This window comes from Pristis pectinata, chromosome 16 (genome assembly GCF_009764475.1).
Source record: "Pristis pectinata isolate sPriPec2 chromosome 16, sPriPec2.1.pri, whole genome shotgun sequence".
Classification (NCBI taxonomy): Eukaryota; Metazoa; Chordata; class Chondrichthyes; order Rhinopristiformes; family Pristidae; genus Pristis; species Pristis pectinata.
The window spans coordinates 3,958,707-3,975,596 of NC_067420.1; the positions used below are offsets into that span (position 1 = coordinate 3,958,707).

Sequence of the window (16,890 nt, forward strand, 5' to 3'; positions counted from 1 at the left end):
ATGTGGGAGGAAACCGGAGCACCCGGAGGAAACCCACGCAGACACGGGGAGAACGTACAAACTCCTTACAGACGGTGGCCGGAATTGAACCTGGGTTACTGGCGCTGTAATAGTTTTACGCTAACAACTACACTTCATGGTCAGACCACCCTCCAACAACAGCACCATGTGATACATCCTGGTCGCCCCAGCAGAGCGGAAGGTTCCCCATGTACGCCTCGCCTTTCTCCAATATACTGCACTGAGAGAGCAGCACCCAGACCACTGGTGACATAGGCCTAGACATTTGTCTATTCAATGCCAATAAAAGCGTCACACTGTTTAAAACCAAGTTATTGCAGAGTGAAGTGATTTTGCGCATGTTTCTGCCTGTCAGCACAAGTTGCCAATGTCGTCGGGGTGAAACTTTCACGTCACCAAACAAAGCTTTCCCAGGTCATACTCACCCAAGTGAGAGCAACAGTACCCAGCGCCCCAGGCCAATCACTGGCCACTTGGCGGGCTTCTCATATTAATCACACTGCTGACTTTAGCACCCCAGACCCCTTTCTCCCTCTTCTCTATATTTTACAGGGGGCATTTTCCTCTTTTTTCCAATCAATATTCCAATCAGATGCCCAGCCCGCACTGCTGATCTCCTGTGTCTATGGCATTCCTTTTCAGCATTAACTACGCTCCTCATATTCTGCAATTGCAAAATGTTTGTGTGTCCAAGTCACAAATAGAGGAGTAAGTGTTCCTGGCACCGATCTTTGTGGATTATGAACTACCAGGCTCCATCTTGTAATCAACATGGAGACACAAGAGATTCTGCAGATGCCGGAAATCCAGAGCATCACAAAATGCTGGAGGAACTCAGCCGGTCAGGCAGCATCCGTGGAGGGAAACGGACAGCCCAACTTTCCAGTCCTGATGAAGGGTCTCGACCCGAAACGTCGACTGTTTATTTCCCTCCATAGATGCTGCCCGACCCGCTGAGTTCCTCCAGTGTTTTGTGTCAATGGATCCATTTTGCTGGATTTTCTAAATGCCCTGTTACCACTGAGTGTTAATAGTTTCCAGCATTTTCCAGCTACCGATTTCAGGCTAATGTTTCATGGCTTTCTCTTGTCCTGCTTTCTTAATTCATGGGGTTACATTTGGAACCTCATAATTTGTGGGTACCGTTCAAATTGACAGCCACTTTACACACACCCAGAGGATGCAGGGCAACAGGTCCTGTGGACTGGTTAGATGTGCCCTTCTGTGAGACTTGGATGCTAGAGGCTGGGCTGGGCTGGGCTGTGCTGGCTGAGTTAAGATTTTGGGAGGGTCAGGGGGATGCTGAGAGAATGAGGTTGCTTGGAGCGCAGGCGATGCTGGGAATGTCGCCCTGCTAAACGGATGAGTTGGGCGTATGTGGAATAGACTTTGCTGGGAGATACAGGATGCAGGCAGAGTGGAGAAAGTTGGAGTGTTAAAGAGACAGGTATACTGGAAGAGCTGGGGTGCTGGTGCAGTAGATACATAGGGAGAGTCAGCATGCTAGAAGTGTGTGCACACTGGGAGAGTAGGGTGCTAGAGGGGTGGATAAACTGAGTGCTGGGGTGCTTAGAGAGTTGGGGTGCTGAGATAACTGGAGTGCTACAGGATGGGAGTATATCGTAGAGCTGAGTTCTGGAGGGAGGGATACACTGGGAGAGTTGGGGTTCCAGAGGGTCAGGTACAGTGGGAGACTCGGGGTCCCAGAGACAGGGTACATTGGGAGTGTTGGGGTGATAGAGGAATGAATTGGAATCCTAGAGTGACAGTTTGGATTATAGAACATTACAGCACAGTACAGGCCCTTCAGGCCCGCAATGTTGTGCTGACCTGTTAACCTAATCTGAGTTCAATCTAACCACTCCCTCCATTTTCCCATCATCCATGTGCCTATCTAAGAGCCTCTAAATGTCCCTAAAGGTATCTGGCCTCCACCAGCATCTCTGGCAGCACGTCCCATGCACCCACCACTCTCTGTGTAAAAGAACTTAATCTCTGACATTGCCCCCTGTACTTTCCTCCAGTCACCTAAAATTATGCCCTCGTGGGAGCCTTTCCACCCTGGGAAAAAGTCTCTGACTGTCCACGTCGATCTATGCCTCTTATCATCTTGTACATCTCTATCAGGTCATCTCTCATCCTCCTTCTCTCCAAAGAGAAAAGCCCGAGGCTCGCTCAAACCTATCCTCATAAGACATGCTCTCCAATCCATGTAGCATCTGCTAAATTCTCCTCTGCACCCTCTCTAATAGCTTCATATCCTTTCTAGTCGTGAGGGCAACCAGAAGTGAACACAATACTCCAAGTGTGGTCTGACCAGGGTTTTATAGAGCTGCAACATTACCTTGTGGCTCTTGAACTCAGTCTCCTGACTAATGAAGGCCAACATGTCATACATCTTCTTAACAACCCTATCAACTTGTGCGGCAACTTTGAGGGCTCTATGGACTATTGGACCCTAAATTCCCTCTGTTCCTCTACACTGCTAAGAATCCTGCGATTAGCCTAAATTCTGCTTTCAAATTCGACCTTCCAAAGTGAATCACTTCACACTTTTCTTGGGTGAACTCCATCGTGCCACTTCTCAGCCCAGCTCTGCATCCTATTCAATGTCCCGTTTGTAACCTTCAACAACCTTCTACACTATCCCAACAACACCATCAATGTGTCATCTCAAACTTACCACGCCACCCCTCCACTTCCTCATCCAAGCATTTATAAAAATCACAAAGAGCAGGGGAACACCACTGGTCACCGACCTCCAGGCAGAATATGTTCTACCTACAACCACCTTCTATAGGGAAGCCAATTCCGAATCCACACAGACAAGTCTCCCTGGAACCCATGCCTCCTGACCTTCTGAATGAGCCTGTCACTGGGAATCTTATCAAACGCCTTACTAAAGTCCACATCCACCACATCCACTGCCCTACCCTCATCAATGTGCTTTGTCACATCCTCAAAAAATTCAATCAGGCTTGTGAGGCACAACCTGCCCCTCACAAATCCATGCTGTCTATCCTTAATCAGACTATGCTTCTTCAAATGCTCATAAATCCTGTCCCTAAGAATCCTTTACAATAATTTGCCCACCACTAAAGTAAGACTCACTGGTCTGTAATTCCCAGGGTTATCCCTACTCCCTTTCTTGAACAAAGGAATAACACTTGCCACCCTCCAATCATCTGGTCCTACTTCTGTGGCCAGTGAGGACGCAAAGATCATCGCCAAGGGCTCAGAAATCTCTCCCCTCACTTCTCGTAGTATCCTGGGATATATCCCGTCTGGCCCCGGGGACATATCTATCCCAATGTTTCTCAGAAGTTCCAGCACATCCTCCTTAACATCGACATGTTCCAGCTTATCAGCCTGTTTTACGCTGTACACACAAATGTCAAGGTCTCTCTCTCTTTACTGGGAGATCTGGGGTACTGGAGGGACGGGAACATCGGAAGAGTTGGGGTGCTCAGGTATACTGGGAGAAATAAAATTTTAGCAAATGCAGATGCTTGAAATCTGAAACAAAACCAAAACTGCTGGAACACTCAACTGGTGAGACAGCTTCTGCGAAGAGAGGGTTAATGTTCCAGGCCCGGGTTGACGAGGGTACATCATCAGATGGAGTCTACAGGGGTTCCAGCAGGACTTCGACACTCACAGGATCACCCACCTTCCTCCCGGTCACCCACTCACCACCGGCACTGAGGTCTCAATGCTGCAAACATCGATGGTGGTGAGCTTCTGGGGAGCTTTCCCAGATGGTGGGAGACGCCAAGACGGAGTGGGGTCTCTGTCTCGGGTCGCAGTCAGGGTGGGGAGGGCGGGGTAACGGCCAGTCAAGTGTACAAAGTCCCTGGAAGCAAACGTTATTGCTCCAGTGGCTTTCAGTGCAAATATGGAATTACACACACACACACACACACACACACACACACACACACACACACACACACTCACACACACCCTCACAAACACACACACACATTCACCCACCCACACACACACACTCACACACACCCACACACTCACACACCCACACACACACACTCACACACACCCACACACACACCCACACTCACACACACCCACACCCACACACACACACTCACACACCCACACACACACACTCACACACCCACACACACACTCACACACCCACACACACACACTCACACACCCACACACACACTCACACACACACACACACACACTCACACACCCACACACACCCACGTCACACACACCCACACACACACTCACACACACACCCACACACTCACACACCCACACACACCCACACACACACACCCACACACACCCACACACTCACACACCCACACACACACTCACACACACACACACACTCACACACACCCACACACACACTCACAAACACCCACACACACACACACACTCACACACCCACCCACCCACACACACACTGACACACACTTACACCCATACACCCACACACAAGCACACCCACACACACACACTCACACACTCACGCACCCACACACACACCCACACACACTCACACACACCCACACACACACACTCACACACACACACACACACCCACACACACCCACACACACACACTCACACACACACCTCACACACACCCTCACAAACACCCACACACACACACTCACACACCCACCCACCCACACACACACTGACACACACTTACACCCATACACCCACACCCACACACAAGCACACCCACACACACACACTCACACACCCACCCACCCACACACACACCCACACACACACACTCACACACACACACTCACAGACCCACCCACCCACACACTCACACACACACTCACACACCCGCACACACCCACCCACACACACACCCACATACTTACACACACTTACACCCACACACACACCCACACCCCCACTCACACCCACACACTCACCCACCCACACTCACACACCCACCCACACACTCACACACCCACACACACACCCACACACACACACCACACACACACACCCACACACACACGCACACACACACCCACACACTTACACACATTTACACCCACACACCCACACCCACACACACTCACACACACCCACACACACACTCACACACACCCACACACACTCACACACACACCCACACACTTACACACATTTACACCCACACACCCACACCCACACTCACACACCCACACACACATACACTCACACACACTCACACACCCACCCACACACACACCCACACACTTACACACACTTACACCCACACACACACCCACACACACACCCACACCCACACACACCCACACACACTCACACACACACCCACACACACTCACACACACCCACACACACACACACACTCACACACCCACACACACTCACACACACCCACACACACACACACACTCACACACCCACACACTCACACACACACACCTACACACACACACTCACACCCACTTCAAACACTGGTGCACAGGTTCAGCAACATTTGCTCTGTAGAGAGAACAGCCTGGACGTTTTCAGGCGCTGGACTGTGCCTTTAAGGCTGGGGTCATCAATGAGTGGGGTCACGCAGGGTTCACTCTCCGTCCAGAGGCCGAGAACAGAGTGTGGGTGGGATCTGCAGGACTGGGGAGAGGACGGAAGGAAGGGGGGGGGGGGGTGGGGAGGGTAGGAAGGAGGAAGCCGGTTAGAGTTATTTCTAGTAAGTTGGAGAGGCAGAGAGGAACGGCGCTGCTGAAACTGGTCGTCTCATTGGTTCATGGGATCTGACAGTGCAAAAGCTAACTGTGGCGCGACGGGAGTGTCTCTTGAGTTCCTTCCCGGCTTTTATGGGACAAGGTCATTGTGGAAAGCGCAGCAGGGGTATGTGCTCGGTCTGAGGACAACTCATCCCTCTTTGACCGGTGGCTCCTGTGATAAGTCGGATCAACTAATTTTTCTTGGACCAGCAGTTGCTGTGAATCCTCAACCTCTGGCCTCGCTGTACAGGACCAGATCACTGAATGGCTGCTCTGCTGAGTCAGGACTCTGGCGAGGGAAGGGGCCACAGCTGCTTAATGAAAAACAACACCCATGACCATGATCATTAACTGTGAATGGTTTTGGCATGTCCTGAGAACTTAATAAGTCCCCAGGTTCCTCCTTGATGGAGTCATCGTCTCAGGGTGGCTGCCATTCAGATGAACCTCCGTCCTCAGCCCTCCCATAAGCTCCTGTGAAAATCTTCATCAAAACAACATCTGCTGTACAGGTGAGACCGGATCCGAGGCAACATATTCCTGGACAACTCATCACACACCTCCCAATCCTATCTGAGGCCTTTATAGCTGACAATCAAAATGAAAATGGCTTGCTAATTTTTAATGATTTTCTTCCTTCGCAGGAACCTGAAGGAGAATCAAAAATGTGCATCTTCTCTCTCTCTGCCAAACGGCTACATTGCCCAGGAACAGGGTGGGGTTCATCAGGCGACAGGGTCGGCTGAAGGGTGAGCTCGGCTCCTCGCGCTTGGGGACTGACTCCACACTGTAATTGCTAGCACTAGATCAAAGGCAACAGTCACAACCCTGTCACCAAAGGAAGTCAAAGGAAATGCTGGAAACGCTCCAGCAGGCCAGACAACTAGCTATAGGGAGAGGTTGGACAAACTTGGATTGTTTACTCGGGAGCGTCAGAGACTGAAGGGCAACGTGACAGAAGTATGTAAAATTGTGGAAGGTGTCGGCAGGGTGGACCCAGGGTGGAAATATCAAACTCTAGAGGCCCAGGATTAGGTGAAAGCAGAAAAGGAGATATACAAGGTCAGTTTTTTTCCACAGAGTGGTGGATACCTGGAACACACTGCCGGGGTGGTGGTGGTAAGCAGATACAACAGCAACAGTTATGAAGCATTTAGACAGACACAGGAACAGGCAGGGATGGCGGGGTATGGACCATGTGCAGGCGGATGGGATTAGTTTAAATTGGAGTCATGGTGGGCACAGACTTCGTCAGCTGAAGGGTCTGTTCTTGTGCTCTAATGTTGCTGCGCTTTATGTTCTGTGATAGTATATAAAATAATGAGAGGCATACACAGGGTAGGTAGCCAGAGTCTGTTTCCTAGGGTAGAGGCATCTAAAGCTAAAGGGCATCAACGAGAGGGAGGAGGTCTAGAAGAGATCTGGAGGGAGTAGTTGGTACCTGGATTCAGCTGCCAGAGGAGGTGGTGGAGGCAGGGAACAGTAACAACATTGAAGAGGCATCGGGACAGGCGCTTGAATGAGCCGGGTACAGAGGGAGGTGGAATTAATGCAGGCAGGTGGGGTTAGTGCAGGTAGGCATGATGGCATGAATGTGGGGGCCAAAGGACCTGTTTCTATGCTGTAAGACTCTATAACATGGGCTCCCATTCCAAGCTGACACTACTGAGGTGGTGCTACACTCTCAGAGGTTGTTCCCATTTATTCATAACGGAGAATCTGTCTGCCCTCTCAGGTAAATGCAAATGACTCCGAAGGGAAGGAGAGGAGAGTTATTCCCATTGCCCTGATCAATACTTACGCATCAATCCAAATCACAAAAGTGGTTTACTGGCCATTTCACCATTTCATGTGGTTTGGAAGCTTGCTGTTCTCGATTTGGCTCTCACACTCTCTGCATTACTTTTCCAAAGTGTTCCATTGGCTCTGAATGGTACAATATAAATGCAAGTCTTTTTAAGGAGAGGACAACTCTGGAAGGGTTTTTTTTTAAAGAATCTGGGTGTCACTGGCAAGGTCAACAATTATTATCCATCCCTAATTGCCTTTGAGAAGTCCTTCTGGTGAAGGTGCTTCCAGTGCCATTGAGCAGGGAGCTCCAGGTTTTAGAACCAGCAGCAATAAAATATATTTGCAAGTTAGGATGGTTATGTGACTTGGAGGGGAACCTTGAGGTGTTGGTGTCTTTTCCTGGTGGTGGGTTTGTGAGGTGCTGTCAGAGTAGCCGGGTGAGTAACTGCAGTGCATTTTACAGGTGGTACACACTGCAGCCATGGGGTGCCAGTGGTGGAGACAACAAATATTTAGGTTGATCAAGTAGGCTGATTTGTCCTGGGTGGTGTCAAGGTCCTTGAGAGCTATTGGAGCTGCCCCGACCCAGGCAAGTGGAGAGTACTCCATCACAAATCCTGTCCTGTGCTTGTGGATGGTAGAAAGTCTTTGGGGTGTCAGGAGGTGAGTCTCTCGTCACAGGTTACCCGGCCTCTGTCCTGCTTCTGAAGCCACAGGATTTCTGTGGCTGATTCCAGTTGGGTTTATGGTCAATGGTGACCCGCAGGGTGTTGATGGTGGAGAATTCGGCAAAGGTAATGCCACAATGTCAATGGCATGTGGCTTTAACCTCTCTTTAGGTGGAGTTGGTCATTGCCTGGCAGTCCTATAGCTTGAATATTGTCAGCCCATGTCTAAATGTTGTCCAGGCCTCACTGCATGCAGGCATGGGCTGACACATCTGCAAATGGGGTTGAAATTTGTACAATTATCTGCAAGCATCCCCAGTTTTGACCACATGATGGAAGGAAGGTTATTGATGAAGCAGCTGAAGACGGCTGGGCCCAGGACACTGCACTGAGGAAGTCTTGCAGTGATGTCCTGGGCTGGGTAATTGACCTCCAACAACCACAACCATTTTCCATTGTTTGAGGAATGACTAATTACTGGAGTGTTTTCCCCTTTACGCCCATTGACCACTTTTATTGGGGCTACTTCATGCCACACTCTATCAAGTGCTGCCTTGACATCAAGGGCAGTTACTGTCACCTCACCTCTGGGATTCAGCTCTTTGCTCCATGGTCTATGATGAGATCTGGAGCTGGGTCGTCCCATTGAAACCCAAACTGGGCATCAGTGAACAGTTTATTGATGAGCATACGCCACTATCAATGCCACCATCGATCACTGATGACTCAGACTTTGGAACTCTCTTTCTCAAGGGGCATTGGAAGCCGAGTCTGTGAATATTTTTAAGGTAGAGGTAGGTAGTTACTCAACAAGCAAGGGGATGAAAGGTTACCATGGGTAGACAGGAATGCCGAGTAGTGGTGAGAATCAGATTAGCCATGATCTTATTAAATGTCAGAGCAGGCTCGAGGGGCCAGGAGACTTTGATGTCCCTCTCCTAATTAATACGTTAACATTGACTGATTAGGTGGTAATTGGCCAGGTTGGGTCTGTCCTGCTTTTTATGAACAGGACAGACCTGGGTAGTTTTCCATATTGCCAAGAAGGTCCCAACGTTGTAACAGTATAGGAGCAGCTTGGCCAGAGATGCTCTTAGTTCTGTTGCACATATCTTGGTATTGATAAGTCCTTGACTACATCCGATCTATTTCCAGCAACTCTGTGAAGGTGGAGCAAGGGTGAGAGCAGAGCAAGGATATTCTCCGGGTCTTCACCTTCCACCCCACCACCCTTCGTGTTCAATAGATGATCACACACAGTTTCCACCACCGTCAATATGATTCCATCACCAGACACCTTTTCCCTTTGCCTTTTACTATTACAGCCAGGATGCTATCTGTTCCTGTGTCCACTGCTCTCAAACATTTCTTGAGATCATGTGGAGCGTGGTCACCGTGACTGCTGGCTCCTGTGAGGATCTCGGGGGAAAGCGAGGTGGAACATCTGTCCGACATTTCTGGCCGAACATGGAGTGCAAGTGTGGTGCCGCTGATGGTATGCCTGCATCCGCTGGTATTCCAGAGGGAAGCTCCTGGTCTCTACACAGTGCACTGGATGACGTGGGCTGTGCCTGAAGGAGAGCTGAGTCCGGGCATGTTTCACATTGGGATTGTAACGAGGAAATTAAAGGCAGCATCACTGAGAGAGCAAGTCTTCCAACTCATTCCCAGCTGGGTACAGAGGGAGGTCAGAAGCAGAAGCCACCACTCACTCGCATTTCCACAAATCCTCACACTCACACACGCGCGCGCACCACCCCCCCCCCCCCACACACACACACACTTTCTCAATCCCTCTCCCTCCCACACACATTCACACATCCTCACACTCACAGACACTATCTTCAGACCCACACACTACATACACCCAGATCCTTCCTTAATCTCACAAACACACACAAATCCTCTCACACAAACACACTCATTTTCACACACTCAATCCCTCGCTCACACACAATAGGGTTGAAGTGCCCAATGTACAGACATTGTACAATGTACAATGCACCACCCTCCCTCCTCCCCCACCCTCCACCCACTCCCCTCCTCCCTCCCTCCTCCCACCACCCCTCCCTCCTCCCCCTCCCTCCCCCCCTCCTCCTCCCCCCCACCCCCCCCCTCTTTTTCCCCCACCTCTCCCTCCTCCCCCACCCCCCTCCCCCCTCCCCCCCCCCACCCTCCTCCCTCCCCCCCCCCCCTTCCCCCTTCCCCTCACCCCTTCCCCCTCCTCCCCCACCCCTCCCTCCCTCCCCCCACCTCCCCCCTCCTCCCTCCCCTTCCCCCACCTCTCCCTCCCTCCTCCCCCCTTCCCCCTTCCCCTCACCCCTCCCTCCCCTCCCATCAACTCGCCTCCCCTCCCTCTCTCCCTCCTCGACTCCTCCAGGGACGGGGAGTGTGGACTCAGGGACGATACTCCCGTTCTCTCCGATAACAGAGACCCTCCCCAGACAGACCTCGCCCCGGCCCCGCTCCCCACCAACCACCGTCCGCCCCTCCCCGTGCGGTACAGCCCGCGGTGCTGACCTGATGGCCCGAGTGGCCTCTGCTGGCGGTGGATCCGCTCCGGAGGCGGGGCTCGGCGCACCGGCCGGCGGGGGAGCGGAGTGTCGGGCTCCCGGGGGACGGGGCAGGGTCCGGGGCGGGGAGGAGAGGCGGAGGTGCTCAGTCGGACGATGAGCGCTCCCCGGGCGGCTCTGTGCCCCGCACAGATCCTGCGCTGCCTGCGCTCCTACCTGCGGGCGCAGCTGGCCGAGCCGGGCTGGGCGGCCGGGCTGCTGGGCGAATGCGGCCGGGCGGTGGGAGCGCTGGAGGCGCTGAGCGCCGAGCACCGGGACCTGGCGCGGGGTGTGGGCGGCAGCGCCGACTCGGCCGCCCTCCGCCAGCGGCTGCGGCGCACCGCGGCACGGTGAGGCAGCAGAGCTCAGGTGGGTGTCCGGGAGCGGCGGCCGGACCGCGGGGAGGTTGTAGTTTGACGGGAAGAGGCGAACGAAATGAAGGTGCAATTCTGAAAGAGTGGACAGAGAGAGATCCGGGGGTACAATCGGGATTGGTTTATTACTGTCACTGGTTGCACCTTATTGCACTGCACTCTCTCTGTCGCTGTGACACTTTACTCTGTACTGTTATTGTTTTTACCTGTACTACCTCAATGCACTCTGTACTAACTCAATGTAACTGCACTGCGTAATGAATTGACCTGTACGAACAGTATGCAAGACAAGTTTTTCCCTGTACCTCGGTACAAGTGACAATAATAAACCAATTCCAACAGGTACAGGGAAAAACTTGTCTTGCATATTGTTCATACAGATCAATTCATTACACAGTGCATTGAGGTAGTTAGTACAGGGTAAAACAATGCAGAATAAAGTGTTACAGCTACAGAGAAAGTGCAGTGCAGGTAGACAACAAGGTGCATGTACGTAAGGGTTTATGTGCATAGTTTGTTGAAAGTGCCGCCATGTGTTTATGAAGTGGTTTAATAAATCAAATCGGCTCTGGGCTTTCTAAGTCGAGAACTAGAGAACAGGAGCAAGGAAGTCGTGATAAAACATTGGTGCCACAAATTTGGAAAGGTGCAGGAGGGAAAGGATTTGTCCGACTTCAACTTTGTGATGCTTGGGACAGAGGGGCACAGTTCCCGAAAGTGGCCACACAGGTAGGCAGGGGGCCTTCATCGGAGAGGGCTTTGAGGACCAGAGGTGGGATGTCCTGTTCAGATGTGAGTGAGACCGCAGTTGGGGTACTGGGTGCAGATCTGGCCGTCAGACTGTCGGATGGATGTCATGAGCCAGACATGGACAGGTTCACGAGGATGCTGCCGGGACTGGACGGGCTTGAGTTATAAGGAGGGACTGGACGGGCTGGGGCTTTTTCCCCTGGAGCGAAGGAGGCTGAGGGGTGAGCTTATAGAGGTTTAAAAAATTATGAGGGGCATAAGATGAATGGTCACACTTTTTCCTAGGGTAGGGGAGTCTAAAACTAGATGGAACAGGTTTAAGGTGAGGCGGGGAAAGATTTAAACCTGAGAGGCAGGTTTTCACACAAAGGATGGAGGGTGTATGGAACGAGCTGCGGTGGGGGGGGGGGGGGTACAATTAAAACATTTGGACAGATACCTGGATAGGGAAGGTTTATGTAAGAAGTAAGATTTCTTTATTAGTCACATGTACATTGAAACACACAGTGAAATGCATCTTTGCGGAGAGTGTTCTGGGGGGCAGCCCGCAAGTGTCGCCACGCTTCCAGTGCCAACATAGTGTGCCCACAACTTCCTAACCCGTACGTCTTTGGAACGTGGGAGGAAACCGGAGCACCCGGAGGAAACCCACGCAGACACGGGGAGAACGTCCAAACTCCTTACAGACAGTGGCCGGAATTGAACCCGGGTCGCTGGCGCTGTAATAGCATTACGCTAACCATTACACTACTGTATGCAGGCAGGTGGGACTAGTCCAAGTAAGACACCTTTGTTGGCATGGATGAGTTGGGCCGAAGGGCCTGCTTCCGTGCTGTATAACTCTGTGAGTCTGCGAGAAGGTAAGATGAAGGATGTGGAGAGGAGATGGAGACACTGTTCGCGTTGATCGAAGGGTTAAACACCAGGGTGGGTAGGATGAAGGTCACTGGCAGAACCAAAAGTGAGGTGAGGAGAGGTTTCACGAGTGGTTAGGTTCGGGGATGCATTGCCAGGTTAGGAGTGGATGGAGGCTGGTTTCACCATCTCTGCAGCGTGGAACTGGCTGGAGTACAGGGCCAGTATGGATTCAACAGGTGAAATGGCCACTTGCCATGCTGTCATCATTTTGGAAGAAATTACCATTAATAGGAGAATAAAGATATTGCATTGGTAAAAAAATACATTAGAGAAATTATTGGGATGGAAATTTGATAAATCTCCAGGGCCCGATTCCCTGCATCCTAGGATATTGTAGATGTTTATGGAGATAATGGATACCTTGCTTGTCACAGATTCTAGAACAGTTCTGATAAATTGAAAGACAGCAAATTTAACCCCACTGTTAAAGAAAGAGGGAGCGAGAGGGCAGGGAACTGTGGAGCAGTTACCCTGATACTGAGTGGTAGGGAAAATGCTGGAACCTATATTTAAGTAAGTTATTAAATAAGTTAAATAAGGAACAAACAGATACTAATAATAGGATTGGGCAGAGTCAACATGGATTTTTGAAAGGGCAATCACGTTTGAGGTTATCACTCACAGAATAGGTAGGCTTAGGGTAAACCAGTTGACGTGCTGTATTGAGACTGCAGGATGCCTCTGATAAAGTGGCAACAAAGAGAAAACAGAACAGGAATAAAAGGGCCAACGTAGTCATACAGCACGGAAACAGGCCCTTCGGCCCAACTGGTCCATGCCGACTGTGTTGCCCAGCGAGTTGGTCCCATCTGCCCGCGTTTTGGCCCACAGCCCTCTAAACCTATCCATGGACTTATCTAGATGGCTTTTGATGTGCCCGCCTCAACCGCTTTTTCTGGCAGCTCATTCCAAATACACAGCACCCTTTGCGTGAAGAAGCTGCCCCTGATGTCCCTTTTAAATCTCTCGCCTCTGATCTTAAACCTTTGCCCTCTTGTTTTTATCGGCCCCTTCCCTGGGAAAAAGACTGTGTGCTTTCACCCTGTCTATGCCCCTCATGATCTTATACCCCTCTAACAGGTCACCCCTCAATCTCCTAGGTAATAAAGTCCTAGCCTACGTAACCTCTCCTTGTGATTCGGGCCCCCAAGTCCGGGCAACATCCTGGCAAACCTTTTCTGCTCTCTTTTCATATTGGGAGCTGTGAGGAGTGGGTGCCACAGGGCTCAGTGCTGGAGCCCCGCTCTTCTTAATCTGTGTCAATGAGTTGGATCAGAGACCAAGTGTAATACATCCAAGTGTGGGCAGGAAGGCTTCAGAGGGATGTAGGCAGTGAATGGATCAAGCCTTGGAAGGTGGAATATGATGTAAGATAATATATGATGACTTACACCATTGCTGTGTGGTAGGTACAGAGGGTTAGGTCAGTGGTTGGCCTGGGGTTTATGGAGGTGAGGGGGGTGGTTGTGGTTCCTTGGTGGTAGTAGGTACAGGGTAATAGGTGTTAATGGTACAGGGTTTGCAGTGGTGGTGAATTCGGGTCGACGGGGTTTACACAGGTTACACTGTTTACGGTGGGGTTTAGCATGGTTACGGAATAGACAGCGGTGGTGGGTATGTGCTCTGTGGTGGCGGGGGGGAATGGGGATTATAGTGATGGATGCAGTCTGTCACTGTGTGGTGTGGGTCACTGCAGGTTTACCAGTGGTGTTGCCCAAGTAACAGAGTGCACCACACGTCCCAGGCAGACCCTTCTCTGCCTGGGGACTACTGTCAGTCATGCTCTCACAGGGCTTCCTAACATAAGTAATGAATAAACTGTTAAATACTAATAAACTACTAAACTGTGTACGGTTTTGGTCACCCTGTTATAGGAAAGACCTGGTTAAACTGGAAAGAGTGCAGAAAGGATTTATGAGGATGTTGCCAGGACTATATATAGGGAGAGGTTGTCCAGGATAGGTCTTTGTTCCTTGGAGTGTAGGAGAATGAGGGGCGACCTTACAGAAATGCTTAAAATTATTACATAAGGTGGACGGTAGCAGCCTTTTCCCCAGTGTAGGGGAGTCCAAAACTAGGGGCACAGATTTAGGGTGAGAGGGGAAAGATTTTCACACAGAGGGCGGTGAGTACATGGAACGAGCGGCCTGTGGAAGTGGGTGAGGCAGGTACAACAGTGTCATTTAAGAAGCACTTGGATAGGTACATGGAGGGGCAGGGCTCGGAGGGATAAGGGCCGAACGCAGGAAATTGGGACTAGCTGGGTGGGCACCGTGGTCGGCATGGACTGGTTGGGCCAAAGGGCCTGTATCCATGCTGTATGACTCTATGGGGGTGCTTGGACATCCAGAGATGGTACTCTGTAAAGGGGGGACTCTTCTGCAGGTGGAGCAGGGAGAGGTCCTGGTTTGATGGGAGAGTGTCCCCGTTGCCCTGGGCCCCCCCCCCCCCCCCGCTGCAGGACACCACACCAGTGTAAGGATCAGCCGATAACCACACTTTCTGTTCCTCCCCCGGCAGCGACTGGAATCTGGCTGCTGCTGCTGCTGAGCAGGAGGCAGAGCTTGGAGCCTCAGGAGCAGGAGCAGCTGGAGTGCTGGTGGCTGCGCTTTGCCTTCTGCATGGAGCTCTTCCGGCGGGATCTCAGCCTGGTGCGCCGTCTCAGCCTGCTGTTCCCGCTCGACCTTCCCCGTACCTCCCTGACCAACACGGGGGTGACCTGTGACCCCACGGAGGCCAGCACCGAGCGGAGCGCGGGGCCGGAGGGCGGCGAGGAGACCGAGTCCGCAGAGCCGAGCCTGGAGGAGCAGATAGCCGAGATCGGGATCATGCTGCGTGAAGTGGAGACCAAGGTCCAGGCCCCCGACTGGAGTGCACAGGCCACGGCTGAAGCTTGGGCAGAAGCAAGTTTTGGGGATGCAGGCAGCACAGACTCACCAGACTTGCTGACTGAAGAGGAGGCGCGGCAGGGCAGTGGCCGCAATGCAGGGGATTGCTGCACCATTGTGTAGATGCACCGTTGCGTAAGTGCACCGTTGCGTAGATGCACCATTGCATAGATGCACCGTTGCATGGGTGCACCATTGCGTAGGTGCATAGTCGCATAGCCAGGAGACCCCACATTACAGTCGCTCCTTCTCCTTCCGGGAGACGGGTGCAGGTCAGCTGGCAGCAGTCCTGCCTCTGATGTAGAAGTTCACTCCACATATTTCTTATTTATATCCTACAAGGATATACATATAATCAACCCATTGCCTGTTCTAGCTCACAGAACAATCCCATTCCCCCACCGTAATTTTCCCTCTAATTTATTAGAACATAGAACACGAGAGCACATTACAGGCCTTTCAGCCCACAATGTTGTGCTGACATTTTATCCTGCTCTAAGATCTATCTCACCCTTCCCTCCCACATAGCCCCCTATTTTTCTATCATTCATGTGTCTATCTAAGAGTCTCTTAAATGTCCCTAATGTATCTGCTCCCACAACCTCTGCTGGCAGTGCGTTCCACGCACCCACCACTCTCTGTGTAAAAAAACTTACCCCTGACACCCCCCTTATATCTTCCCCAATCACCTTAAAATTATGTCCCCTCGTGTTAGCCATTTCCACCCTGGGAAAAAGTCTCTGACTGTCCACTCGATCTATGTCTCTTATCATCTCGTATGCCTCTATCAAATCACCTCTCATCCTCCTTCTCTCCAAAGAGAAAAGCCCTAGCTCGCTCAACCTATCCTCATAAGACATGCTCTCCAATCCAGGCAACATCCTGGTAAATCTCCTCTGCACCCTCTGTAAAGCTTCCACATCCTTCCTATAATGAAGCGACCAGAACTAAACACAATACTCCAAGTGTGGTCTGGCCAGAGCTCTATAGAGCTGCAACATCACCTCGCGGCTCTTGAGCTCAATACCCGGACTGATGAAGGCCAACACTCCACACGCCTTCTTAACAACCCTATCGACCTGCACGGCATCCTTGAGGGATCTGTGGATGTATTCTCCCTGCATTCTCATTAACTCCCCAGATTCTACCACTCACCTACACACTAGGGACAATTTACAGTGGTC

The 16,890-nt window shown here is 51.4% G+C and overlaps 1 protein-coding gene across 1 annotated transcript; it reads left to right on the top strand.

The window, feature by feature from the left end:
• The first annotated feature begins 10,893 nt into the window (after nucleotides 1-10,893).
• zgc:109913 (regulator of G-protein signaling 9-binding protein) lies at nucleotides 10,894-15,829 on the top strand. Its single transcript, XM_052031658.1, has 2 exons — nucleotides 10,894-11,126; nucleotides 15,280-15,829. Exons 1-2 carry the CDS (start codon nucleotides 10,894-10,896, stop codon nucleotides 15,827-15,829), a joined length of 783 nt encoding a protein of 260 aa, XP_051887618.1.
• The last annotated feature ends 1,061 nt before the right edge of the window (nucleotides 15,830-16,890 follow it).

What these genes read in the sequence shown, in the direction of transcription:
- zgc:109913 (XM_052031658.1), top strand. Translation starts at nt 10,894, where the DNA reads ATGAGCGCTCCCCGGGCGGCTCTGTGCCCCGCACAGATCCTGCGCTGC. An exon ending in CTGCGGCGCACCGCGGCACG is followed by an intron (nt 11,127 to 15,279) that starts GTGAGGCAGCAG and finishes CCCCCGCTGCAG; the next exon opens with GACACCACACCAGTGTAAGG.